The sequence below is a fragment of the Panthera onca genome, chromosome A1 (genome assembly GCF_046562875.1).
Source record: "Panthera onca isolate mPanOnc1 chromosome A1, mPanOnc1 haplotype 2, whole genome shotgun sequence".
NCBI classification, from domain to species: Eukaryota; Metazoa; Chordata; class Mammalia; order Carnivora; family Felidae; genus Panthera; species Panthera onca.
In genome coordinates, this window is record NC_138339.1 from 101641308 (window position 1) to 101668907 (window position 27600).

Genomic DNA, 27600 nt, shown 5'->3' on the forward strand with positions numbered 1-27600 from the left:
GAAGAAATTTTCCATGACTAGATGATAAACTGCTTGACAGTTTATAAAATAGTTGCTTAGTAGCACACTGTTAGAATGTTCCCATGTACACTAAAAACAAAGTCTCTTAACTTACCAGTGGCAAACCGCTTCTTTACTAAGGAAAGCCTATAGCCAGTGCCTACAAGTTCGATATCTACTCCCGAGAGGGTACTTCCCTCGCTGAGGAACTGCACTGCAAGTGTTGTGGGTTTACTAGGTCCTTCTGAAAGATCAAATTTTGCTCTGAGGGACCCAGAACCTACAAGGAAAAGAATAAAGAACTTACTCAGGGCAACATAAAATTAACAGAAAAAACAAATAAGATAAACTATGTTCTATGCCAAATGCATAAAATATATATATAGTAAACACATCAATGTCCTGTGTCCAAATCAGACTTGATTCAAAGAATCTGAATTAAGTCGTCTTTTTTTAATTGATTTTTTTAATGTTTATTTATTTATTTATTTATTTTTTAATTTTTTTTTTTAACGTTTATTTATTTTTGAGACAGAGACAGAGCATGAACAGCGGAGGGGCAGAGAGAGAGGGAGACACAGAATCTGAAGCAGGCTCCAGGCTCTGAGCCATCAGCCCAGAGCCCGACGCGGGGCTCGAACTCACGGACTGTGAGATCGTGACCTGAGCTGAAGTCGGACACTTAACCGACTGAGCCACCCAGGCGCCCCAATGTTTATTTATTTTTGAGAGAGACAGAGGATGAGTGGGGAGGGGCAGGGAGACGGAATCCAAAGCAGGCTCCAGGTTCTGAGTTGTCAGCACAGAGCCCAATGTAGGACTCAATCTCAAAAACTGTAAGATCATGACCTGAGCCAAAGTGGGATGCTTAACTGAGCTACCTAGGCACCAGTGAATTAAAAATACTCTTAATCCTTGCTTTTCTTTGACTTAAGAGTAAACACCCCTGTAGATCTGTATTGAGATTCAACATGATACAGACACATGTTGAAGTAAAAAAAAAAAAAAAAAGTCAATGTGGGCAGTTCAGAGGAAAGCACTTAGAGGAGTAGTGCGAGTAGGAATAAAGTCCAAAAACAATGATGACAGTCAACTACCATATTACAGGGATGGGAGAAGTAAAGAAGGAAAGACAGCTAAGATTAGGAAAGCTGTATCAATATTATTATTTTCTATTCCCCTTCTTAAAATTTAACTTGCCTATCATGCCAAATACAGCTGACTTTTGAGCAACATGGGTTTGAACTCTGTGGGTTCACTTAAACAGAGATTTTTTTTCATTTGGTGCAGTGCTCTTAAGTGTATTTTTTGTCTTTTCTGATTTTATTTCCTTTTATCTAGCTTATTTTAACAGTACAGTATATAACACATAAAACCTACAAAATACCTGTTCACTGACTGTTTATGTTACTGGTAGAGCTTCTGGGTAACAGTAGGCTGTTAGTAATTAAGTTTGGGGGGGGGGAGGAAAGTTATACATGGATTTTTGACTATGCAGGTCCACCAGGGTGAGTGGCGTGCGGGGGCTTGGCACTTCTAACCCCTGCATTGTTCAAGGGTCAACTAGATATTTGAGATGTCTTTTCAGTCTAACCATTTATTCTACATACCTCAGTCTAACAGTATGCCAGAAACTGTAAAGCAAAAAGTTGTGATGAATATGATAAATGCTATAAAAGTGCTCTGAATTGCTATGGGCACAAAAGCACATAAAATGATGGTGGAGAGGACAGTGTGAATTGCAGGCAGGGGTAACTACAGGTAGAGAGGGGAGAGAATACAATGCCTTTAAGGGAACTGCATGCATATCAGAAGACCTAGAGGATAGGATACAAGAGGGGCAGAAGACTAGAATGGTAGGAAGGAACAAGCTCCAAATATCTTTACATGCCACGATAAAAAATAATCATAGGAAGTCACTAAAGATAAAGAAGACAAAAACAATTCAGATTAGGGTCTTAAAAGGGGACAGAGGTACAAGGTGCCAGGTAGGGAAACCAACTGAAAGTCAATAAAATAGTGTAGGATTCTAGGTGACAGTTCAAGTGGATCTCAATCAGGCTAAGGGAAAGGAAAGAAGAAAATGCATTTGAAAAATATTTCAGAGTTGGAATCGAGAGGGGGAAAGGAGGAGGAGTCTAAGAGTGTGCCCAGGTTTCCAGTCAAGGAAAACAGACAGAACCGCTAGGTAGCAGGAGCAATATTCTAGGATACACAGAAGTAGAACAGCACAGCATAACCCTGATCCATCCTGCACTACTGTGCCTCATGGCACAGATCGGCTGGGAGGATGAAATGCTGCCTAATTTTTAACCACCGTCCAAGCCCAAGTCCTCCTTAGACTTGCACAATTCTCTTGATAGGCAATTCAATTCTGTGAAAGTTTACAGTCCAAGAGCAGCCACCTTGGCAAATCTTAAACTTGAAAATTATTTCCTGTCCCTCTTCTGGGCATAAAGCCAGGGCAGAAACAATTTCTATTGTACAGTATCCTAATTTGCATATTTTTTTAAAGGTTAACCAAATCAGAACATTTATAGTATTTTGCCATTTCCTCACATAGATATCCTGATTCCTGAACAGCAGAGGAAAAGTATTCATCTATCTGATTAGAAAATTTGTACCCTGTTTTTGAGGAAACAATTTCCCTTGTTAGTACTTACAAAAGTATAGTTTCATTAAGTAGGGGGAAATATGTATTCTCATTTTCCTGCTAGCTGGTTACGTAAGCCCTCAATTCAAACAGGATTTCTGGTTTACTTCCAGATTTAACTAGGAATTTCAGTTTTGTGCCCCCAGAAGCGATACAGCTCCAGCAGAAGTCAGCACCTTTGGCACATGAAAATAGGCAACAAAGGAACTGAATATCAGCTTGGTTATTTCACCAAATAAGGTGGTTCTCTAGTAAAAGTATGATTCAGCATGACATGTATAAATAGCCACTATAGATATATTCCTGCTTTTTGATACAGAAATACATAGGAGAAAAACCAGGGATATGATTTATGCTTTGATCACATTATGCTTAAAGTGTTCAAAGAGAAAAAGCTAAGCAAAATTTGAAAAGCTAAAAAAAAAAAAAAAAGTCCTACTTAGTAATAGGAAAAGTTATTGGAGGTTAAGTAGGCATCCAAAAAAGAGCAAGAGAATTCTTATTTTTTTTTAAATTTTTTTAATGTTTATTTATTTTTGACAGAGAGAGAGAGAAAAAGCATGAGCGGGGGAGGGGCAGAGAGTGAGGGAGACAGAGAATCCGAAGCAGGCTCCAGGCTCTGAGCTGTCAGCACAGAGTCCGATGTGGGGCTCGAACTCAGACTGTGAGATCATAACCTGAGCTGAAGTCAGACGCTCAACCGACTGAGCACCCCAGGTGCCCCAGGAGAATTCTCTTAAGAGAAAATAGGAATAATTAATGTTAAAGACTTGATTGTCCTGGAAATTACATTCTAAACTGAGTTAGGGAAGACAAGACAGAGACCAGCCAGCAGAGATTTTTCCTTTGCCTTGTGAGCACAAACAGATACAGACTTGGTGGGAGTAAGCAATTAACTTGTTTCTCCTTAAAATAATTAGCAGAGAAGTAAAGGCTGTTGATGGTTAGTTTTACTAAGGAGAAATGACCAGGAAAAGTTCTCTTGGAAAGTGAAGTAGGCAAACAAAGGGGCTTGTGAAAGCCTGCAAGCTTCTACATGATTTCTGGGAGGACAGGAGGACCCCAGGAACAGAATGAGCTAAATGGTACATAAAATCAGTTTCAGTTATCAGGTTACCCAGATGGACAGACAGTTCTACTTGAAAATACCTAATAATAGTCTCATGTGAATGTATGCATTTACATAGTATTTATAAAGTTAGAGCAAAACAAATCATTTTTCTTACAGAGAAAGCATATTCAATCTAGAGGGGAAAAATGGGTTCTGAATGTCAACTGGTCCACTCTTATTTAAGGTATTAACTTCCATCTAGTGGTCAATTCTAGAACTGAAGGCATGAAAATCTAGGAGAAAACTGTCCATAAAAATGCCTCAAAAATCAATTTTCATGGACACTGAATTACAAACAAAAAGGCATACACACACACTTACCTCCATTTTCTGATTTTTCTGAAATACCAGACAGTTTCCAAAAGGCTTTCATTTGTTCTGCATTCCTATAAGAACAAATATCTTCTGATTAAGTGTCTAGTATAGGGGCTTAAAAATGGATGGGCTGTCAATAAATGAATACATTTTAAGTATTTCACCAAAACAACTATAGGGCTAAATTTACTTTCAGTAGTATCACCAGGTGATAATGTGTTTACGATGTAAGTAAATATAATGCTATATCTTAATGGAAGTTTACTAAATTACATAATTCTTCTAGTCAGAAAAAGGAACACTGAAAATATATGTGGTTCAGTACCTTCATTACTGAAGGACAACAAACTTTTATTAAACAGTGAAGAATCGAGAGTGTTAGTCTATACTAATTCAGGGAACAAGAGAGGTAGTTAAGAGATGAGAATTCCTAAACTATTAAGACAGGTGTTCTTACAGAGATAATAGATGCTATATTTACCCCTCTAAAATAATAAGTATTATTTTTTAGAAAAATAAAGTTGATGGAGGTTAAGTGATTTACCTAAAGGTAAAGTTGTACTGAGTCATTCAAGCCTGGGTGGTGAACGCAAACTTACTTTTGGATTGAGGCTATTGTGATTTGACTAGTAAGATGAACAGCATTTTTTACACCATAGTTTTTATGGTAAAATGCACGAATACTTTTCAAGCTTACAACTTTGAAAATGGGTTCTACGAGTTGAAGCTTGCAGCAAAATTTAGCAGGAATTCAGAAAAGTCAAATTTACCATATTGCAGGGGGAAGGGACTGCATATTTGTGACTCCTCCATCCACTGGTACCACCACCTGTATGTTTGAAAGCACGCTCGGTGCCACCATAGCTTCTGGGTTGTACTTATAATCCACTCTAAGATCTGTGGTGCCAGCACTACACTTCCAATATGTTGCAAGATTTAGAGGAGTGGACTGAATACCATTTGATGATACCTTTAAAGAGAAAAAGAAAAAAGTTAGTTTTTGCCCAAAAAGTAAACAAGTCATGCTGAAGACATGTATGCTTGAACACAAGAGTTCTCAGAATCAAAAATAATGACGGAAATATCGTTAGGCAGAAGAAAGCAGGCTAATCTCCGAGGAGTAAGAGCCAGTCTCACAGTGTGGATCAAGGACTACCTACATCAAAATGTCCATGACAGTTGTGTAAAATACACATTCCTATAGGTCCAAATGCAGAAAATCTGACTCAACTGCTTAGGTGCTAGGTCCAGAAAGAAGTATGTCATCAGGTGATTCTTCTTTATGCATGTTAACTTAAGAATCCCTTTCAACATCCAACACAGAATTCAATTCTAAGATTCCTTACAAATTAAAAGAATTTAAATTTAAAAAAAAAAAAAAAAAAGGATAAGTCACCAGGCAATACTGCAAGTCTGGAATTAGAATACTTCCGTACTTCAAGTGTTTAATTTTAATCACATGACCCCTAGTAAATGGTGTAATTCCTTTGCATTCTTTAGATCCTTGCTCAAGTTAACTCCTTTTTAATGAGACCTACCCTGATCACCCTGTTTGTACACTAACATTGCATTTCCAGTTTTCCTTATTGTTTAACCAACTGAGCCACCCAGGAACCCTCAGTTTTCCTTATTGTGAACACTATGCTTTTTTTCGAGATAACAAAAACATACATACATACTACCTCTCATGCTATTCCTGGCAATTAGCAAGCACTGAATAATAAATGTTTACTGAATTAAGAATAGTGAATACCCGGAATAAACTCTAAGCCTACTTAAGTCACACCACTTTCTATTCCTTATTTATTTCCCAAAAACGTAAGCCATATTAACACAATTACTCTATTAAAATTTCAGATAATACATTAAGTATATGAAGTAGGAAATTTATCCCTTAGCATTCTTTTTTTTTTTTTTTTTTTTTTTTTTAATTTTTTCCCAACGTTTTTTATTTATTTTTGGGACAGAGAGAGACAGAGCATGAACGGGGGAGGGGCAGAGAGAGAGGGAGACACAGAATCGGAAATAGGCTCCAGGCTCCGAGCCATCAGCCCAGAGCCTGACGCGGGGCTCGAACTCACGGACCGCGAGATCGTGACCTGGCTGAAGTCGGACGCTTAACCGACTGCGCCACCCAGGCGCCCCTATCCCTTAGCATTCTTACTCCCCACTGTTAACACTGTAGGCACGCATGCACAGATCTCATTATTTCTAATGGCTGTAGTAATTCATTTAATCATTGGCTTCTATAGATGTGTGCTCACATGGTTTCCATACAGTGCTGCAGTGAAAATCCTTTGCACCTTATCTTCTTTTTTTCCTCCCATGTGTGCTATTTTTGACAAACTGATTTCTTGAAGTGGAATTAAAGGTTTGACTATTCAGCAGTTTAATCCAACAGCTATTCAACAATCTAACAGAACTGCTTTCTAAGAAGTTCGATTAATTTGTATGCCTACTAACAAGTGGTCACAGCTCTCTTAGTACAGTCTTTCCCATTTTTGTTAATCTGATGGGCTAAAACTGCTATCTCATTGTCACCTTAGTATCCACTGCTCTGATTACTATAGACATGAAACATCTTTCATAAGTTACCTATCTCTTGAGTTAACCATCTTTTATTTAAAAGAGCTCTTCAGAGTAAGCCTTTTGGTCTATCTTATTATATTATGAAAACTTTTCCCTCAGATTAGATACTAATTCTGTTTAAGACTTTGTTTTAACAAAGAGTTTATACACATTTATTTATTGTCAAATATCCCTCTCATATCATGGCTTCTGGGTTCTGTATTACACTTAAAAAGGTCTTGACACTTCAAGATCAAAATATGTAAAAACATATACATATTAAAAATATACATATATACACACACACTTGCACACTTTATATTCATCCATGACTTTACCCCATTAAAACTAAAACATTACTCCACATTACCATTTAAAACATTTTTATTCCAAGCTTTATTCTTCCAGAAAACTTGAAAATGACTGTCAAGTTCCCAAACACCAATATATACACACTTCCACTGGATTTCTGATCAGGATCGCATTAAATTTCTAAGTTAATTTAGAAACACCTAAGCTTTTTACATGACTCTTCATCTGAATAAAGTATACCTTTAGAACTATATTCAACTCATTAGAAATAGTGTTAGGTTTCTTCCTAATTAGTTTTTATTATGTGTTCATTGTGATTACAGGAAAGGATAGTTTAACATGTTTTTTTAATTTTATTGCGGTATAATTGACATGAGTTTCAGGTGGACTACATAAAGGTTCAATATTTTATGTACTGCAAAATAATCACAACTACTTTTTCTCGTGATGAGGATTGAGATTTACTCTTTTAGCACCTCTGAAATATGCAATATGGTTTTACTAACCTTAGTCATGATGCTGTATCTTCCATCCTCATGACTTATTACTGGAAGTTTATACTTTTGAATCCTTTCACCCACTTTGTCTACCTCCCTCCAAACCCTATATCTGGAAACAGTATGTTCTCTGTTGCCTCTGAGCTTGGCATTTTGTTTTTTAGATTCCACATAGAAGTGGAATTATATGGTATTTCTCTTTCATTGTCTTAGTTCACTTAGCATAATGGAATTGCTGCCTCCTCTTCTATTTTTTTTTTGAAAAGTTTGAGAAGGATTGGTAATAATTCTTCGCTGAAAATTGGGTAGAATTCACCAGTGGGACAGTGTAGTCCTGGACTTCTGTTCCTGGAAGGTTTTTGATTACTGATACAGTCTCTTTACTAGTAACTGGTCTATTGAGATTTTCTACTTTATCAGGATTCAGTCTTAGAAGGCTGTCTGTTTCTAAAAATTTATTTCTTCTAGGCTGTTCAATCTGTTGGCATAAAATTGTTTGTGGTGGTTTCTCATGACCCTTTGTATTTGCATAGTATCAGTTGTAAGGTCTCCTCTCTTATTTCTGTATTTATTTGCACCCTATCTGCTGTTTTCTTGGTGAATCTGATTAAAAGTTTATCAATTTTATTTATCTTTTCAAAGAACCAGCTTAGTTTTTTCTATTGTATTTTTAATTTGTATTTGATTTCTGCTCTTGGTTACTTCGTCCATTCCACTAACTGTGGCTTTATTCTTCATTTTCTTAGTTCTCCGAGGTGTAAAGGAAGTTTGAGATTTTTGTTTGCTGGGTAGGCATTTATTGACAGAAACATCCTTCTTAGCACTGTTTTTGCTACATCCAGTAATTTTGGCATGTCCATTTTCATTGGTCTCGAGATAATTTTTCATTTCTCTTTTGATTTATTCATTGACCGAATGGTTGAGTAGCATATTGTTTAATTTACACAAATTTTTTAATTTTCCAGTCTTCTTCCCATAATTGATTTCTAGTTTCGTATCATTTTGGTCAGAAAAGATGCTTAACAGGATTTCTGTCTTTTCAAATTTATTAATACTTGTTTTGTGGCCTAACCTATGATCTTCTCTAGAGAATGTCCCATGTGCACTTGAAAAGAAGGTATATACTGCTTTGGGATGGAATGTTCTGTATATATCTTTTAAGTCCATCTGGTCTATCATGTCATTTAAGAAAAACGTTTTCTTATTGATGTCTGTCTAGATGACGTAAGTAGGGTATTGCCCTTTTGTATTGCTCTCAATTTCTCCCTTTAAGGTCTGTTAAAAGATAGATTTAGGTGCTCCACTGTTGGGTGCATAAATATTTACAAATATAACATCATCTTGGTGGAGTGACACCTTTATCACTATATAATGCCCTTTTCTCTTAATTCCTCTAATTTTAAAGTCTATTTTGTCTATTAACCTACCCCAGATTTTTTTTTTTAACGTTTATTTATTTTTGAGACAATGTGAGAGACAGAGTGCAATCAATGGAGGGGCAGACAGAGGCAGACACAGAATCTGAAGTGGGCTCCAGGCACTGAGCTGTCAGCCCAGACACCTAACCTACCCCAGCTTTTGATTTCCATTTGTAAGGAGTACCTTTTCCATCCTTCACTTTAACTCTGTCCTTTTTAAATTTTTTTTTTTAATGTTTTATTTATTTTTGAGAGAGAGACAGAGCATGAACAGGGGAGGGGCAGAAAGACAGGGAGACACAGAAACCGAAGCAGGCTCCAGGCTCTGAGCTGTCAGCACAGAGCCCGATACGGGGCTCGAACTCACGAAATGTGAGATCATGACCTGAGCCGAAGTCGGATGCTTAACCGACTGAGCCACCCAGGCACCCCATTAACTCTGTCCTTCTATATGAAGTGAGTCTCTTATGCATAGCATTATATATGGGTGATACTCTTAACCCACTCATCCATTCTCTTTTGACTGGATAATTTAGTCCATTCATAGTTAATTACTGATAGGTATGTACTTACTGGCATCTTCTTAACTGTTTTCTGGCTGTTTTTGTAGTTCGTTTTTTTTTTTTTTTTTTTTTTCCCCCCACCTGTGCTCTTCCTTTGTGGTTTGTTGACATTATTACTGATTTGCTTAAATTCCTTTTCATTTTTTATGTATCTACTATACATTTTTATAGTTACCATGAAGCTTACATATAACAACCTATATTTATAAGTATTTTAAGTTGAGAACTGAAAATTGAACATATTCTAAAGCTCTACAGTTTTAGTCTCCCTCCACTGCACATTTTATGTTTTTAATGTTACATTAAAACAATTATTTTAATGTTTATTTTTGAGAGCATGAGCCAGGGGGAAGAGGGAGGGAGGGGGAGAGAGGGGGGGGGAGGGAGAGAGAGAGAGAGAGAGAGAGAGAGAGAGAGAGAGAGAATCCAAAGCAGGTTCCAGTCTCCAAGCTGTCAGCACAGAGCCTGACACAGGGCTCGAACCCACAAACCAGAGATCATGACCTGAAGCCAAAGTCAGATGCTCAACCGAGCCACCCAGGTGCCCCTGAGATCACATTTTATATCTTTTTATCTAGCGTATCTCTTAACTGATTATTGTAGTTAATTTTACTATTCTTGTCTTTTAACCTTCATCCTACCTTTTATAAGTAATTAATCCATTCCACCTTTACCATATGTTTACCTTTACCAGTGAGATTTATACTTTTTTAATTAGTGCCCTTTATAGCTTAAAAAAGTCCCTTTAACATTTCTTGTGAGGCTGGTTTAGTTGTAATAAACTTGTTTAGCTTTTGCTTCTCCAGAAAACTCTTTCTCTCTCCTTCAATTCTAAATGAAAACTTTCCAGGGTAGAGTATTCTTGGTTGGAGATTGTTTTCTATGAGCACTTTGAATGTATCCTGATCTCCCCTTTCTGGCCTACAAGTTTGTGCCAAAAAAATCTGATAGCCTCAGCAGATATGTAACAAGTGGTTTTTCTCTTGCTACTTTTAAGACCTCTTTACCTTTGACTTTTGATATTTTAATTATGTCTTGCAGAAGTCTCATTAAGATCATCTGATTTGGAACTGTCTGGGCTTCCTGGATCTGGATGTCTGTTTCCTTCCCCAGGTTAGGGAAGTTTTCAGCTATTAGGTCTTCAAGTTATCTGTGCTTTTCTCTATCCTCTCCTTCTGGAACACCTGATGCAAAAGTTAGTCTGCTTGAGGTTGCCCCTTTAAGTCCCTTGAGCTTTCCTCACTTATTTCATTCTTTTTGCAGCTCTGATTGGGTGAGTTACACTGTTCTGCCATCAAGTTCACCAATCTCTTCTGCTTCATCTAATCTGCTGTTGAACATCACTAGTTTTTCAGTCAGATATTATATTCTTTGGCACTGTAACTTCTATTTGATACTTTCTTATATTTTCTGTTTCTTTGTTAAAGTTCTCACTGGGTTCATCCATTGTTATCCTGAGTTCAATGAGCATCTTTATGACCATTACTTTGAATGTTCTATCAGGTAAATTACTTACCTCCACTTCATTAAGGCTTTTTTGTGAGGTTTTATCTTGTTCTTTGATTAGGAACATATTTTTTTGTTCCTTTATTTTGTTTGACCCTGTTTGCTTCTATGTATTAGATGAAACAGCCACCTCTCCCACTCTTGAAAGAGTGGCCTCATGCACATGACCCTTTATCATTCAACCTTGCCTTAGCTGTTGCTTGTCTTTTGAAACTTTGTGATTACCAAAGAAGCCTATTCTTTAATAGCTCCCAACTGTTGAGGGTGTGCCAAGACCTGTCAGCACCTAGACTGAGACTGACTGGAAGCCAAACCATCAGGCAGCAGCTTTTAAAGAATGCAAATATAACTGGTCTTGCAAGACCACAAGCATGAGCCCTGCTGGCCACCAGACCAGGCAATCTAGAGGTGTCCCGCTGGGCAACAGTTGAAAAAATCAGGGCTTCAGACAAGCGTATAAGCTCCCTTCTGGGAGATACCACAAGCTGCAGCAAGGCAGGAGAGCACAAAAAATGACATCGCTCAGCCTATGTTCCCTGGATCATAAAAATGGTACCCTTTTAAAGAAAAAAAAAATCTGGAGTTAATATATAATATATATTAATATATGTGTTATATATAATACATAATATATAATATATATTATTATATTATATAATTATAATTATATAATTATATAATATAAATTATTTTAATATACATATTAAATATCTGGGGTATGTGTGCGTGTGTGTGTATGGCACCTGCCAGCTTTGGGCACTAAAGTGCTGCCTACTAGCTCCTCTATCCCTGGAGAGTATCTCAGTAGGCCTCTGCCTCACTGGCTCACACTTTATGATAAGCCAAATGACTCTCTTTTCTCATATAATGTGGTCACCTTTTGATTGGCTGCTTCTGCATTGGTCCCTAGGCTGAGTGAGTCTGTGTGAGAATCCTCTAGAAGGTGTTTTTCAGATCACCATAGCCCTTGGGTATCATGGGCATGGGCTCTGGTGCTTTTCAAAGCCAGAAGTTTTGGGGGCTCTTCTCTCAGGTACAGATCTTAAAAGCTGGGATGCCTGATAGGGGGTATGAACTTCTCACTTGGGAATTAGCTCCAGGTTTGTGAGTTCCCTTCTGATTGTGGGTCACAGTGCTGGCGGTGGAGTTTGTGGGGAGAATGGGTCTCACCCCTCCTGCATGCTTCCATGTGACCCTCTGCTTGTTTGCTAATGTGATGGAGCTGTCTTTTCAGGTCTTTTTCAGAGGAAACTGTTCCAGAGTAGCTGTAGCTTTGGTGTGTCCATAGGAGGAGGGGAGTTCCAGATCTTCCTATATTGCCATCTTCTAGCACCTCTCCAAGTCTGATAAGTTTAATTGTCAAAATTTTTCTGCATTAATATTCCTAACTGGATATTTAGAAAGCTACTAATCTTTGCATTAACTTTTAAACTCACCTCTTTATTAAAAACCCCTACAGCAAATAGTTTTTCAGTTCATTCTGAGGTTTCCAGGAATAGAACATCACCTGTAAGTAACAGTAATTTGGGTTCCTCCTTCCACTATTACTGCTTTATTCTCTTGTGTAACTGTACTAACACATCCAGAAAAATCTCTTACAGTTAATGAGAATAATAGATGTCTTTGCTACTCCAGACTTTAACTGCTTTGTGTGTTTCATTATTAAGACTGATGTTGCTGGTCTTTTCAGGTTAAGGACATATTCATGTATATTTACTCAGTATTTGAATCAGGAATAGATAGTGAATTTGATCATCAATTTCCTTTGGCTTCAATCAGTTTCCTTGAATTCCTGGAATAAAACTCATGAGGCCATAACACATTACTCATTTAATCTATGAGAGTCTATTTATTAATATTTTAATTTATGATTTTTACAAGGATAGAACACTTACCTGATACTTTAATACATCTACATTATAGTAAGAAGCAGCTGGATTTTGCTCTGATAGCTTCTTGAGGTAGACAGTAACAGCTTGCATGTTCATCCAAAAATCTTTTGTGTTAGAATCACACTGTGATGGATCACTGTATGCATAAGAAATATTTTTGTTATTTTATTTAACTTAGCTTCATCCTTTGCCTCTGTATTGTCATTTGGTGACCTGGGAAAGACTAGTAGAAATAAACCAAAAGGTGGGATGAGGGAAAACTAAGGGGGATAAAGAATAAAACATAGCAGAAACTTGTTTGAAAAATGAGGTAACAGAAGAGAAGGACTTAACAAATACCATCACCAGCAAAAGCACAGAGCGCAGAAGGCTGTTTAATCATAACTTTTGTATTGTCATCCAACTGAATTATTGCTTCAATGAAGCAGGAAAAATTTAACTTCACCTTCAAAACAAGAGTACACGAACCTGAACACAAGTTGAGCATTCGGAAGAATTTGCTCTAGTCTGCTGATGTGTTTCACCCTGAAACACAGCACAGCTGGAGATGGATTGCTAGTGAAGACTTTAATAATTCCACTCGGAAACGATACTGTCATGTCACCAGTGATCTTCACAATACACCTGAAATTAGGGATTTGGAAAATTTTAAGTGGTTTAAATAAGGCGCTTTAATAATTAAACTCCAAACACAAATGTAAGAGTAAAGATCACATCTCTTCACTTGCTTAGAAAAACCATCCCCTGGCTGTCCCTTAAGGAGACTGCTTCCTGGTAACACCATCCTCAGTTGGAGCTATTTTTCACTGAAACCCCACTAAATACAAGGCCTGAGCGGCAGTGGGAGATGTCCTCCTAGCTCCTCATTGCCTCTTTCAACTCTATATTCCTACATCCTTCCTAAAAACCTCCAGCCTCCTATCTAACTCAATATACTACTTGCTACTCCATCCCTTTCAACACTGTTTGATTTTTCTGAAAATGTTAGCTCTTTGCCTGCTGTCAGTCTGTCTCTGTATCATTACTCCTATCACAATCTGTAGTGATTTCAATATCCACACAGATAATGCTCTTGATATTTTGGGCACCTAGTTCTCAGCCCCTTGTCTCCAAACAATCCTGTCTTCCAGCCTACCTCGGTCACACAGCAGCCCCTCCATAATCTTGATTTCAGCCTCCCCATTCCTCTATTGGCCACTTCCTCTTTTCCCAACTTATTCTGTCTAGTACCACATCTCCAACAATTCTCATCAAAGCCTCCACAATCCATTGTTCCTACTACCTTTTCACTTCACTCATTCCTTCAAACCCTCCTTTCCTCCTAGGATTTCCTGGTCTATCATGCAATTCTACCTCTTCTCATACCTTCCTTCTTCTCCAATCTGAAATATTCCTTCCCTCTACTCGCAGCCATCGACTTTAAATTTTACTGAGGAAATAAAATCAGTAAAGAACTTCCTTACAGTCTCACAGGTGAACTCCTACTTGACTCTGTATCCATACCTTTCCTCCTGTTTCAAGAGATCAGTCTATGCACGTAAGGCCGATCTCACTGCTTATGCACTGAAGCTCATCTGTTACATACGAGACTTCTCTAATGCAACTACCCTCTTTCCTGAAATTTCCTACCCAATTTTTTCCAAAAATATTGGATCTTCTCCATTAGCGTATAGACATGCTGAAATGTGTATCTTTAAAAAACTCACACTAAAATTAATAAAAACTTCCTCTGACTCTATCATTTCTCTATCACTACACCTCTCTGCTTTCACTTAGAGCAAAACATCCTAAAATTTTTCTATACTTGCTCCTTCCAAATACAGTTGTATCTGCATCATCTCCTACTCTTGTTTTAGTTTTTATGTTTTATATTTGAGGGAGAGAGACAGAGCACAAGCAGGGGAGGGGCAGAGAGAGAGGGACACACAGAATCTGAAGCAGGCTCCAGGCTCTGAGCTGTCAGCACAGAGTCTGATGAGGGGCTCAAACTCAAGAGCAGGGAGATCATGACCTGAGCAGAAGTCAGATGCTTAACTGACTGAGCCACCCACACGCACCCTCTTCTCCCACTCTTGAAAGCATGCTTAGAGGGAGTTCATCTCTACCACTTGACAAACTGCTCTTGTGAAGGTCACCAATGACCTCCATAATGTCAAAATTCAATTTTTCTTGATGAATCAGAAGCATCCGATACAGCTTCACATCATCCTTCACAAAAGGGTTTTATTCACCTAGTTTTGGTACACTCCTCTTCTGATTCTCTCCTCACCTCTCTTGTTGCCTGCAGTTTCAAACTCCTTTACCCAATCATTTTGTCTTTCTGTTTTCTAACTACTGAAGGGAGCCACAATTCTCATCAGATCTCTTCCGAGGCCTTGTGGTTTTAAGTATTGTATACAAGTTAATGACTACTAAGTATTTCATCTCTAGCCTATGACCTAGGCCCTGAAATCCAGTATCATGTATTCAGTTGTCTTTTCTTTTCTTTAGAGCGAGAAGGCACAAGTGAGCGAGAGGTAGAGGGAGAGAGAAGTGGGGCTTGAGCTCACCTGAAGCAGGGCTCAAGTCCCCCCAGTATGGGAGTTAAACTCATGAACCAGGAGATCCGGACGTGAGCCGAAGTCAAATGCTTAATGAGTGGGCCACCCAGGCACCCTGTATTCATTTGTTACCAACCGACTCCCTTAGCAAATCTTGACAACTTTGTTTTCAAAATGAATTCAATATCTCATTATTACTCATGACTTCCTCAGTTAATAACCTTATATAGGCCACCATCATCTCTCACCTGGACTGCTGCAGTTAACCTTCTCTCTCTCTGCTTGTACTCTGGCTCATTCTAGTTTATTCTCCATATGGCAGCCAGAGTACTCCTTCAAAACACTTATAAGTAACTTTCTCTGCTCAAAGACCTTCACTGGTTCCCACCCTGCTCAGAATAAACTCCACACTCTTTACCATGGTCTCTAATTCCCAACCTGATCTGGCCCCTCAAAGGATTCCTCTTTGACCACTCCCCTCCTTGCTAACTCCAACTTAGTGACATAGTTCTCTTTCCTTTGAATATGTCAAGCACGCTTCTACCTCAGTCTTTTATACTCACTGGAATGCTCTTCCCTCAGACATCTGCATGGTTGGCTCCTCAATGTCTTTGAAATATCTGCTTAAACTTAACATCAGAAACGCTTTCTCAGGGCACCTGTGTGGCTCAGTGGGTTAAGAGCCTGACTTTAGCTCAGGTCACAATTTCTCAGTTCATGAATTCGAGCCCCACATCAGGCTCACTACTGTCAGTGCAGAGCCTGCTTCGGATCCTCTGTACCCTGTCTCTCTCTGTCCATCCCCTGCTCGTGCTCTCTCAAAAATATTTTTTTTCTAGGGGCACCTGGGTGGCTCAATAAGTTGAGCATCCGACTTCCACTCAGGTCATGATCTCACATTTCCTGAGTTTGAGCCCCGTGTCAGGCTCTGTGCTGACAGCTCAGGACCTGGTTCCTGCTTCAGATTCTGTGACTCCCTCTCTCTCTGCCCCTCCCCCCCCATACTCTGTCTCTCTCTCAAAAATAAAAAAACATTAACAAAAATTTAAAAATATATTTTTTCAAAAAGAAAGGCTTTCTCTGATCATAAAAAGAAAAAAAAATTGGTTTGGTGCCTGGGTGGCTCAGTCCATTAAGCTTGACTCTTGATTTTGGCTCAGGACATGATCTCACAGTTTGTAGGTTCAAGTCCTGTGTCGGGTTCTGCACTGACAATGTGGAGACTGCTTGGGATTCTCTCTCCCTCTCTCTCTCTGCTCCTCCCCTGCTCATGCACACTCTATCTAAATAAACTGGGGGGGGGGGGGAACCCCACCAAAACACTTTGTTAAAAGAAGGAGGTTAAACCAATTCTACAAGAGTCTCATAAATGAAACATACATTTTAGGTCTCTCCTGCAAACATTACACTTTCCCCAAAGATACACATTAAGCCAATATTCAAAGTTCTATCCCACTTCTAGGTCAGCTGCCCTCATCCTGATCTTACAGATATATCACACAGCAGATGGCACACAAAGCTTGGGCAAGAATGTAAATAAATTGGGGAGAAAAGCCATCACCACTGCTGATTATAGTGATTTGTTTTGTTTTGTTTGGAAAGACAATTGCTAAATGACTATATCTGATAGCAAAAAAACCAAAAAACCAGGTAAATAAATAATAGAAAACTCTAACCTATAGAGAATCAAAATGTAACTCTGCAAATATATTACCAAGCCCCCTCCCCACCAAACACACACACACACACACACACACACACACACACACACACACACACACTTTTTTAAAACTAACTTGGTAGGGTCTGCTCCTTTAAAGTAGGCATTAACAGATTCTGTAAGGGCAACTGCCACAGGTAAGGTGTCCTGATTCCCAAGGCTGACCGGGCTGGGACCTCGTGACACACCTAGAATACATATGCAATTTATTTGTTAAATCCTATAGAAAGAGCTTTATAAAATGTCAAGACAGGTAAAGTCACAAGGTTAGCTTGTCACAAATGACTCTATTATTGGTTCCATTGATGGCCCAGGTATAAATCTGGAGGTTAAAAAATAGGGCAGAAAACAAACTGGAACATAATACAGAGGACAAAAAAAATCACGAAAACATGTTATACTGACTTTTCTTTTAAATGAAATGACACTAAACGCTTGGGTTAAGGAGTGTCAGAAGGAAAAAGCCCTTCACCTGAAGAACAAAACTACTAAAATATTTTTCACAACCATTCAGATGCTAAGTTGTTTCAAGTTCTACCACTCAAATACTTCAGGGCATTAAGCTGGATTTTTGTGTTTCAGCTATCTCCATCCATCAGCTATTTCTAACTGAATAACATAATGTTTCGGACACTACTCACTAGAATTCTTTTACCTCTTTGTCTAATGCATACATTATATTCCCATATATTCCCATTATCTTGATAAACAGGACAAATAATGTTAATTTTAAACATTCCTGACACGAAGTTCACTTAGATAACACACCTTTAGAGTTAAATAATATAAAGATCAGTTATTTTAAAGCATAATAAAATGTAAACAAATTTAATCTATGCATGTGTTCAGGTTTTTTTAACCTAAGCAAACTTTCTAGTTTATTTCATTATAGAAAAATCCCTCAAAGCAGTTCATTGTCTTTCTTGACAAATGCACTCTTCCCACTCTTCTTATGTGGTAAGGTTACCACAATGGCTACTGACTGGAAAGTGGAGCATTTTATTTAATATACAACAAATGATGCAATTTTATATTTTAAAAAAGGCCAATAGCATAGATTATTCAGATTTTCTCATAAGAATAAATAATCTAGGTCAACATAGCTCTGAAATTTGAATGTATGCTTTTGTTCTATAAATATTACATAATGCTCATAGCCACCAGATAGTTCTATTTCAGCTAAGATTACCTATAGTGAAAGGGTGAGTTACTTTTGAAATACCTAAGATACTAAGCCTGACAAAAATCAGTACTAGTTCTCTCTGCCTCACAAGTAAGCCCGAGATTCTACACACAGTGAGAAAAAGCTTTTGTTAGCTGTAAAGGCCAGGAAGATTTTGTGGTATTTAATATTTTGAAGAATTCTGACTTGGAAGGTTCTTCACAGTTAGAAAAATAGCTCAGGGATTAAAAGTACATGGAAACAAGAACTGCTGCGAGGCCAAAGGGAAAAGTAAGTGCTCCCTCTGACTGCAAAGAAACTTAAAATTTCATACGAAAATTTAAAACTCAATAAATATAAAAATTTACTCAGAAAATCACAACAGCTACTATTTACTAATTCCAACAAATGTCTAGTACTGAGCTAAGGAGGCATGAAAAAAATGCTGCCTTTTGGAGCCACAAGTAGTTTTGCAAAGCGGGAACATACTTAGTGGGTAAGGGATGGCTGGAAAGATGAGAGGACATGAAAATCTGTCTAGAGAAATGTTTAAGGCCCAGATCATAGCACAGGGGACATTTAATTTTATCTCTGTGGCACTAAAAACTACTAAAAATGTTCAAGAGAAACATGGTTACATTTTTCATTTCGTGAGATCACTCTGAACACAGTGGATCCTAGAATGAAGAGAAAAATGTCTGTTGTCAGGGATTCAAATTTGGATCAGGGGACAGATGATGAAGTGAAAGATAAGGGGCTGACCAAGAGGCAGAAGACTCATGTATATGCATAAGAAAATGTTAAGTGAAAAAAGCAGACTAAGTAGAGATTAACTGAATATATCTATGCTGACACATGTTTGCACAATGGGAAAATTTCACTGTATGTGTGAATTAGTTCAGTGAATTTTTTGAAAAAATGTATTGTTCTATATAGCGACTCACTAGAAAATCATAAAAGCATATGTTTTCTAGGGGAAGATGAAAGCTATAATACTCTTTATTAAAGAAAACTATATTCTCAATTATGAAATTAATCTTTCCCCTTAAACCACCTACGATAAATGGATATTTACACACAGTCGTGGGTAACACTAATATCTGCTTCTACTGTGACATTAAAAATCAAAAGAAGCCTACATGTTACTGTTTTCACTTATCCAACTGGGCATATAAAATGAGAATTCTTGAAATAATCCGTATGAATTGTTAAGCCCATTACTGAAATACTGGCAAGAAGGAAAAAAGTACTGAATAGGAGGGGGGGATAAAACTCAAAATCCACTTAATATTTTGGCATACGTCCTTGCGTATTTTCTATTCTTGTTTTCAAGATTATATTGCACATACATAGTTCAAAAAAAGTTTGCATATTTCCTGTCTCAATCGAGTCCTTTAAGTATAAAAGTCTAAATTTATAATGTATTATTCCAAATACATAATTTCTTAGAAATAAAAAATCACCTGTATTTGTAAGGATATTATGTGTTCTAATTTTGGTTTAATTGTTCTACATTTAAACAACTGTATGTTCTGAAAATGCAGAGCTTATAAAGTTGAAGAAAGAGGTACCTTCCTGTAATAATCAATGGATATTTTTGTAGAATTATTTACAGCCAGGAGTAAAAAACACTCCCAACTATTTGATACCTTTTTGCCTCTAACTTCACCTCACTATATGGATGGCTTTCCTAGGAGAGCCTTTGCTCTGGTAAGTTAGGTATTTAAACTAACATAGTCTTTCTGCTGCTTTTCTAACCACTTTTTCTCTGATTCTGACAACTTTAGGGGTAAGATTTATGGACATTTCTTAATGTTGAGAAGGAAAAAAAAAGCAAGGAGATGAAGAAAATGCAAAAATACTCTGTTTTTATAATTGGGGATTTGATATCAATAAATCCTATACAGCAACTGGATATAATTAGTACAAACTGAGAAAGTTAAACCTTAGAGTTATTCTTGACTTCTGAGACACCATACATTGCTGAAAAAGGAAAAAAATGAGGTAACAAAGTATTTTAGATACACTTTAGGATCATTAGTCAACACACATATATTGCTTTTGATACAATACCTTGTGAAGTCTCACAGTGCTTTTCAATTTCAGAGAGTGTCCCAATCAAATTATCATCTTCTATCATATTTAAATAAAACAAAATATTGTAGGAAAAGAAAATATTTGCAAGAAATAAGAAGGATCAAAAACTTAAAGAGAGCTGAATAAGCATCATAATTTTAAAAAAGGGAACTCTTATGGTAGATTTAAAGTATCTTTGTTGCACAAGATCCACATTATATCCAGCCTGCCTGTTTCCTCCCTCACCTGTGGTTCTACTACTGCCTGCCCTGGCCCAGACTAAAAACAAGTATGTACCTACTCAATCAAAAATATATTCTATTAAATTCAAATCCCTTTAAATAATCTAGAGAAAATGGAGACCTAAAGCTAATTCTGTTTACTCAGACCACATGTCTGACTTCTAAAAAGATTCATCTATGTTTTTTATGACTAAAATAGAGTTTGCAAAAACCAAAATTAACAAAATCACATATACAAACAAAACACAATAATAAAGTGCTCATTACAGCTTTTTTGTTATACTAACAGTGGGTGAGAAAAGTAATAAGAATTTGTAGAAATTAGATAAAAGTGAAGATAAAAAATGTCTTGAGCAAAATCTAGATGTAATAAAATATTGGACTTATTTGCTAGGGTTTAGGTTTATATACCTATGTCCTAATATCTACTACTTTTAAATCTTTAGGTTTAGGTTTATATACCTATGTCCTGATATCTACTACTTTTAAATCTTGAGGATTTAAATTCTTATAGAAATATATAATTGCAAGCACAAAACTCCTTCCTTAAATTGAATCGTTATTAAAAGCTCTTAGGAGTGTAAGCATCACTTCACATTAGAAAGGCCTGCATTATATACTGCCTTCAATTATTTATACTGGTCAGTAGTTTATAAATTTGATGCATTCTTAACAGTGTTAGAAAATTCTCCTATTCAGATAGGGAAAATGTGGCTAGTTTGACAATGCCAGGTGTGTCTACAGAAAACTGAAGTTTCTTAATGTTAAATTTTTCACGAGCTCATTAAAAAACAAAATTCAGCCTGATCATACTTTGGATGCTAACTTTCACATATAATCTATGATAATCACTTACCTACTGTTGGAGTATTGGCAGCACTTAATGAAGCCGAAGAGGAGATAGAGGAAGAACTTTCCGCCCGGGCTAAAGGAGCTGCAGGAGGTGGGCTGGTATTGGAAGTTACAGGTGGGCTGAATGGCCTGGGCTTAAAAACAAAAAGTTATTTACCAGAATGGTAAAACAATTCCTCTAAGAAAAGATATTTAGGTATGTTAAGATTAATTTTAATATAATCAACCAAATTTATTTTCTTTTAACTAAAAAGTTAAAAGAGTTAAAAGTGTTTCTTTTAACTAAAAATAGAGATGGCAGAAGTCAAATCATTTTCAAGAATATGTTAAAGGTGGAGAAGGCTATTTTAAAATAATGCTGTCAAGAGAACCTTTATACATTAAGCATTTTCTCTATTTCAATAAGTATACTTAAGACAGAGTTTCAGAGATTAAATTATAAGCTTAAACACCATGAAGGCTTTTCTTTCATACATACTGCCAAACTGCTTCCCAAAAGGATTATTCACTTTACTCCCTATAAATAGAATATTTCTCTGCACCTTTTTCAGCAATGAATGGATGAGCCTTAGATGGAAAAATAATTTTAAAATAGATAAAAATAAAATGGGCATTTTACCTTTTATGAGTTGTCTTTGTTGGCTTTGTCTAATTTAGTTTCGGGGGAGCTTAATATTACCTGAGCTTTCACTAACCCTTTGCTTTATCTGCTGCAAACACTTTGTCCCTAAATCTTGCTTGCCCTTTATTTTTGGTGTTTACAAATCTGTCCACATTTCCCTTTATAATTCCTTGTAACGCTTTCTCATTGAGACAGTTCACTCAAAAAAGACATTTGAGGAAATCTTAATTCTACTGCCTTCCCACTTTTCTAAACATAAAAATACATATGAAAATTTGAACTTCCGTTCATTTCTTTTACTTGGATGAATGGATTTTTTCCTTCCACATTCCTACGTGTTCCAATAATACATGAGCAACACTTCCTAAAGGGTTTCATTTTTTAAAATAAGGCATATTTAACTTAGTTAAAAATAACATTTTCCTGCTTGTGAAAGTATTCTGTAAATGAATATAATACTTATTCAATGCCTACTGTGTGTCACTATGGGTCAAGCCATGGGTTAGATACACTAGATACAAAGCAGTGAACAAGAAAGATCCTGTTCCTGTCTTCAATTATTTGAGGAACATGAAAAACTAAAGACAAAAAAACAAAAACAAAACACCCTATAAGCACTCCTACACTAAAATTAGTCAACTCTCTATTGTATGAATATAAATTTACAGATAGACACATAAAAATTAGGTACCATCCAAAGTGTTTTATACTAAGTAACCTCCCACTCCCTCAATTAACTATTTTTGAACTATTAGTTCCAGAGAATAGCTTTTTGATGACCGATTATAATAACTACTAGATTTCAAAAATATAGCAAGGCATAAAAATGCAGCTCTGTATACAGATGGAAGTGGTGCAAGGCATGAAGTCAAACACATATTAAACTCAACAGCTATGTGAAATCTATAAGCTTAGAAAAAATCTTGACCATATACTGTGGGAGAAATTTCTCCTGTAGCAACATGGCCTCATGACCATACCATGTGGCTACATTTTTACAATTTACAGTTTAGAATGCACATTTTATAACTTTCTAGGAAAAGACAAAAACAGCTCTTAAGTGGTTTTCTGATTTTGGAATGGCACTGTCCAGTACAGTAGCCACTAGCACTTGAAATGTGGCTAGTTCAAATTTGAGATGAGTTCTAAGTATAAAACAGACAGATTTTGAAGACTTAGCACAAACAGAAAAGAAACTCTCCATATTTATAGTGATTACACTGTAAAATTTTTTTTTAATATACTGAGTAAAATAAGTTAATTTTACTGTTTTTAATGTGGCTACTAGAAAAACTTCAGTATTTGCTGCGTTATATTTCTGTTGAACAGCACTACTTAAAAACAGCAGTTCTTAAACATGCATCAGAATCACTTGGAGGGCCACTTCCCAGAATTTCTGATTTGTCTGGGATGGAGACAGAGAAGCTACATTTCTTCCAATCCTAGGTGATGGTAATGCTGCTAGTCTGGGGACCAAACTTTGAAAAACACTGCTCTAAACAGTGAGGCAATCCCAACAGGAATGTGAAAAGGGTGTGTGATTATAGACCCTTTGAGCATCTAGTGAAAGGTAGGTGCCCTCTCCCCAAAAAAGTGCACATCCAAGCAGGCAAGGAAAAGGGCACTTCGATGTACAGCTGGAGAGAATTAAAATCAGCATAAACTTTCTGGTGGGCAATACAGTAATAATCATCAAGAGTCTTAAAAAAGGTGCATACCCTTTAGTTCATGAATTTCACTTTAAAATTTACTAAACAAAGTCTGTGAAGAACAAAAGGATATTAAGACATTGTTTATAATGAAATCATTAAGAGTGCTGACTAATGAAAACTTGGAAATAAACTAAATGTCAAATCACGTCTCTAAAAACCTTTGGAAATGCTGACAGTGGTGTTACAAGATAGAGCATTTATGCTCTGCAGCTGTTTCAAATGGTGCTCCCTGAAGCCCTCAAAGGGTGGTTTCTAGAAGGCTCTCAAGGCTGCGGTGGGAGTAAAGGATGAAAGATTCAAGTATAAAAGTCCCAATTTTACTTATTTAATACACTTGCAACTTAAGATTATTTGACAAAAGATTCTACCACTTGAAATAAGTTTGAAATCTAAAGAGTAATTCATGAAATTGAAAGGTGTTCCCAAAATATTTTCAAGTGAAGAATAAAAAGTATGTATGACATTAAAAATGTACACATATCATTCATAGTAACTTTTCTGAGCAATTACTTCCACTCCACAATGTTCTAAGTATCTAACACACAGTAACTCACTGAAGTCTCATACCACCTGTTATCTTTATACTTCACCTATAAGGAAATAAGATACTCCAAGTACACAACTTGACTAACGTCACTCAGATAACTATTGACTAATAAGCTTGTGCTTTTAACAACTATATTTTACTGAGTCTGAATATTTAAGCACTCAAAACTTAATGAAAGGATATATATAAAAGTGTTAACTGCATATCTTTGAGTCATGAAATATGGAAGGGATTTTAATTTTGTTTTCTCTATTTCCCAAATTTCACATGATCATGTACTGCTTTTGTAATCAGGAAAAAATCCCATGTTATTAAGAGGTAGTCATTTTTATATTCTATGAAAAATAATTATCTCCTTACCAGCTTGTATCTAGTCTTTGATCTCATTTCCTTAAGTCTGTTCGTTAGGGTAACAAAAGAAAGAGGTCACTATTTCAGCACTTGGTGCTCAAGCCTTTTAGATTTTTCATGAAACATCTCTATGTGACAGGCATTATGCAAAGTACTAACATGGCAAAGGCATAGTCCAGTGAGGGGAACACACACAAAGAAAGTATATACAATGTAATTTGTGCACTAAGAGAAATATGAGCAAAGTACATGGGTGGGTATAAGGAAGAGAGTGATTAAATCCACTTGGGGAGAAGTAATGATCAAAGAGGGATTTAGCTAGATGGTATTTAGCTGGATCTTAAAAAAAAAAAAAAAAAAAAGAGGGCAGTTTCCTATATAAACATCTGAGGGGCATTTCCGTAAAGGCTGCAAAGTAAGACGTGGATACATAAAAGAGCATGATGTGTTTGGGGAACAGTGGAAAGTTTCAAATGGCTAGGACGTTAAGTTGCAAAGAGGAGAAAGTTGGACAGTTAGTCTGGTAATAATGCAGGTTGTTGAGGCACCTTTTTAAAGAGCCTTGTACATTCGGCTAAAACATTCAACCACATGGACTACAGGCAACCAATGGAGAGGTCTATCTAGAGAAAAAGAAGATTAAGCTTGACTTTCAGAAATTTAATACTGGCAATTAGTGTAAAACATGACACACAGTAGGTAAGAAGCAAGAAGACTGGTTTGGGAAAGTCTCTCTCTGAATATAACTCATACATTTTCTTTAATTATCTGACAACTTTTGTAGACCAGTGTTTTTTTCTTTAGGCAACATGTACTTTCACAAGCCAGTTAAGTAACATCACCTCCAGTCTCTTTATACATAAAATAAAAGCTGGACTAGATTCCCTCCAGGATTCTCCTGGCAGTACACTTCTAAACCCTAGGAAAAGGTCACCATCTCTTCCATAATATTTGACTTACAGCAGAATTATATGAAAATTGCTTCTTAATTGTGAAAGAATGGGTACTAAATGGTTATTCTTATAATGTGCTAACTTTCTCAGGAAATCTCCTTTCTTCCCGAACAATGTCTTGCTCCATGTAACATGAGGAAGTAAAGGAAGTGTTGGCTAGAAAAATTTTCCTATAATTTGAAGACTCAAATAGATAATTCCAAGCATTTAATGGTAAAGGGGTATATAGAAAAATATTTGCATCTTAAATCAAACAGTTATAATTAAAAAAAAAAAAAAAAACCTGAGTACATACTATTTCATTAATCCCACTGAGTTTGCCTGAAGTAAGCTTTGGTCTGGAAGCGGGCCTTGGAGGTGGGACAATGGTGCCTACAGAAAGAGGAGTTGTGGGCCTGGCTGGTAGGGGGAAAAAGAGAATTTGAAGAAAACCATTAGTATGTAACAAACCTTACATAAATACATTCTATTATAGAGGAATTCTTAGGACTCAAAGCTAATTTTTCAGGAGTTTTGTAATATACATATTATATATCTATAATATAATTATAGATACTTGTTGAAATACTGGAAGTCTATCAAATATGCTTTTCTTGAAGCTAACAATATTCCTAAAAAACAAAAACATTGACTTTTCAGTAGAATTGACACACGATATAAAGTGTATTCCTGTTTCAATTCTTTACACCTATAAAAAGATAAAATGATAAATTAGCTAGTAAAAATACACCAATTTCAGGCCTAAGGTCTTTAGTTTATTGCCAATACATCTACTTACAGAAATGTAAGACCAAGCCTTTGAAGCAACACCTTCACATGAACTCTAAATAAAACACTTACCTTAATTAAACTTAAAGGTCAAATTACAAGTTGAACTACACTGTAAAGTTTCTGGTGATAATTAAAAGTATTAAAAATACCTTATTTATGAAAAAATTCCTGTTCCTAAATCCTACATAAATTTAATGTTCACTGTTTTTCAATGCCATTTACAAACTTTGCCATTTTATAAATCAGATACTAACCAGAGTATTTCTAATTAAAAATAACTCCATCATAGTAGAAATTAATGAAATTCAAGTGTACACCATCACAATTCACAAATGTATTAGCATAATCAAAACGAAAGTGAAGAATGGAAGCTGATATGTTTAAATCATAGTATTTTAAATGATTTTCAAATCCCTTTGCTTCAATCTAAAACATGGGACTGTAATTCAAACTGAAGAAGAGAATATGGATGGGAAGAATATAATTCATTAAGTTAAGTTTGCAGATGTGCAAAGTTAAAAATATATGAATGGGCCTAAGTATATCCATGGAGAAACAAAAGGCTGAGGATCCATGGTCACTGTCAGAGGAATGCAGGTGTGAAAGGAAGGAGAATAGAGGTGACAGGAAAAGACCTAAAGAAAAAGGTAGTCACACAGGAGTGAAAGTAAAGGCATGAGGGGTATGGAATCATTCAGAAAGCACATACAATGAAGGGATAATAGATACAAGCACAGTTCAAGCTGCTTGAAGAAAACAATAAAAAGCTGCTAAGAACCCCTAAGTAGATTCTAAGGCTGTTGCCTTCTTCCATTGAACACTACTTTTTTTTAATGTTTTTTTAAAATTTATTTTTTAATTTATTTTTGAGACAGAGAGAGACAGAGCATGAGCAGGGGAGGAGCAGAGAGAGAGGGAGACAATCTGAAACGGGCTGCAGGCTCTGAGCTGTCAGCGCAGAGCCTGACGTGGGGCTTGAACTCACGAACTGTGAGATCATGACCTTAGCTGAAGTCGGAGGCTCAACCGACTGAGCCACCCAGGTGCCCCATGACATACTTACTTTAAAGACAGGTTCGTTATCAATGAAACCAGCACTCATCACTATTCAAGGCATTTCAAGCTTATGAGAATTTAACATAGTAGAGATAGGTATGTATACCTGAGCTTCATCACTGACAAATGGATTGTCAATGTATTAAGACTGACTCAAACCA

General features: G+C 36.6%; 1 protein-coding gene across 1 annotated transcript in view; it reads right to left on the minus strand.

Annotated features, from left to right (window-relative positions):
• The window catches only part of FCHO2 (FCH and mu domain containing endocytic adaptor 2), a 124286-nt gene that overhangs the window by 2633 nt on the left and 94053 nt on the right, over positions 1-27600 (minus strand). The window contains 8 exon segments of the mRNA XM_060635563.3: positions 116-280; positions 4086-4150; positions 4850-5049; positions 12839-12971; positions 13304-13459; positions 17172-17283; positions 21432-21561; positions 25908-26011. Of these exon segments, the coding sequence (XP_060491546.2) occupies positions 116-280; positions 4086-4150; positions 4850-5049; positions 12839-12971; positions 13304-13459; positions 17172-17283; positions 21432-21561; positions 25908-26011 (1065 nt within the window).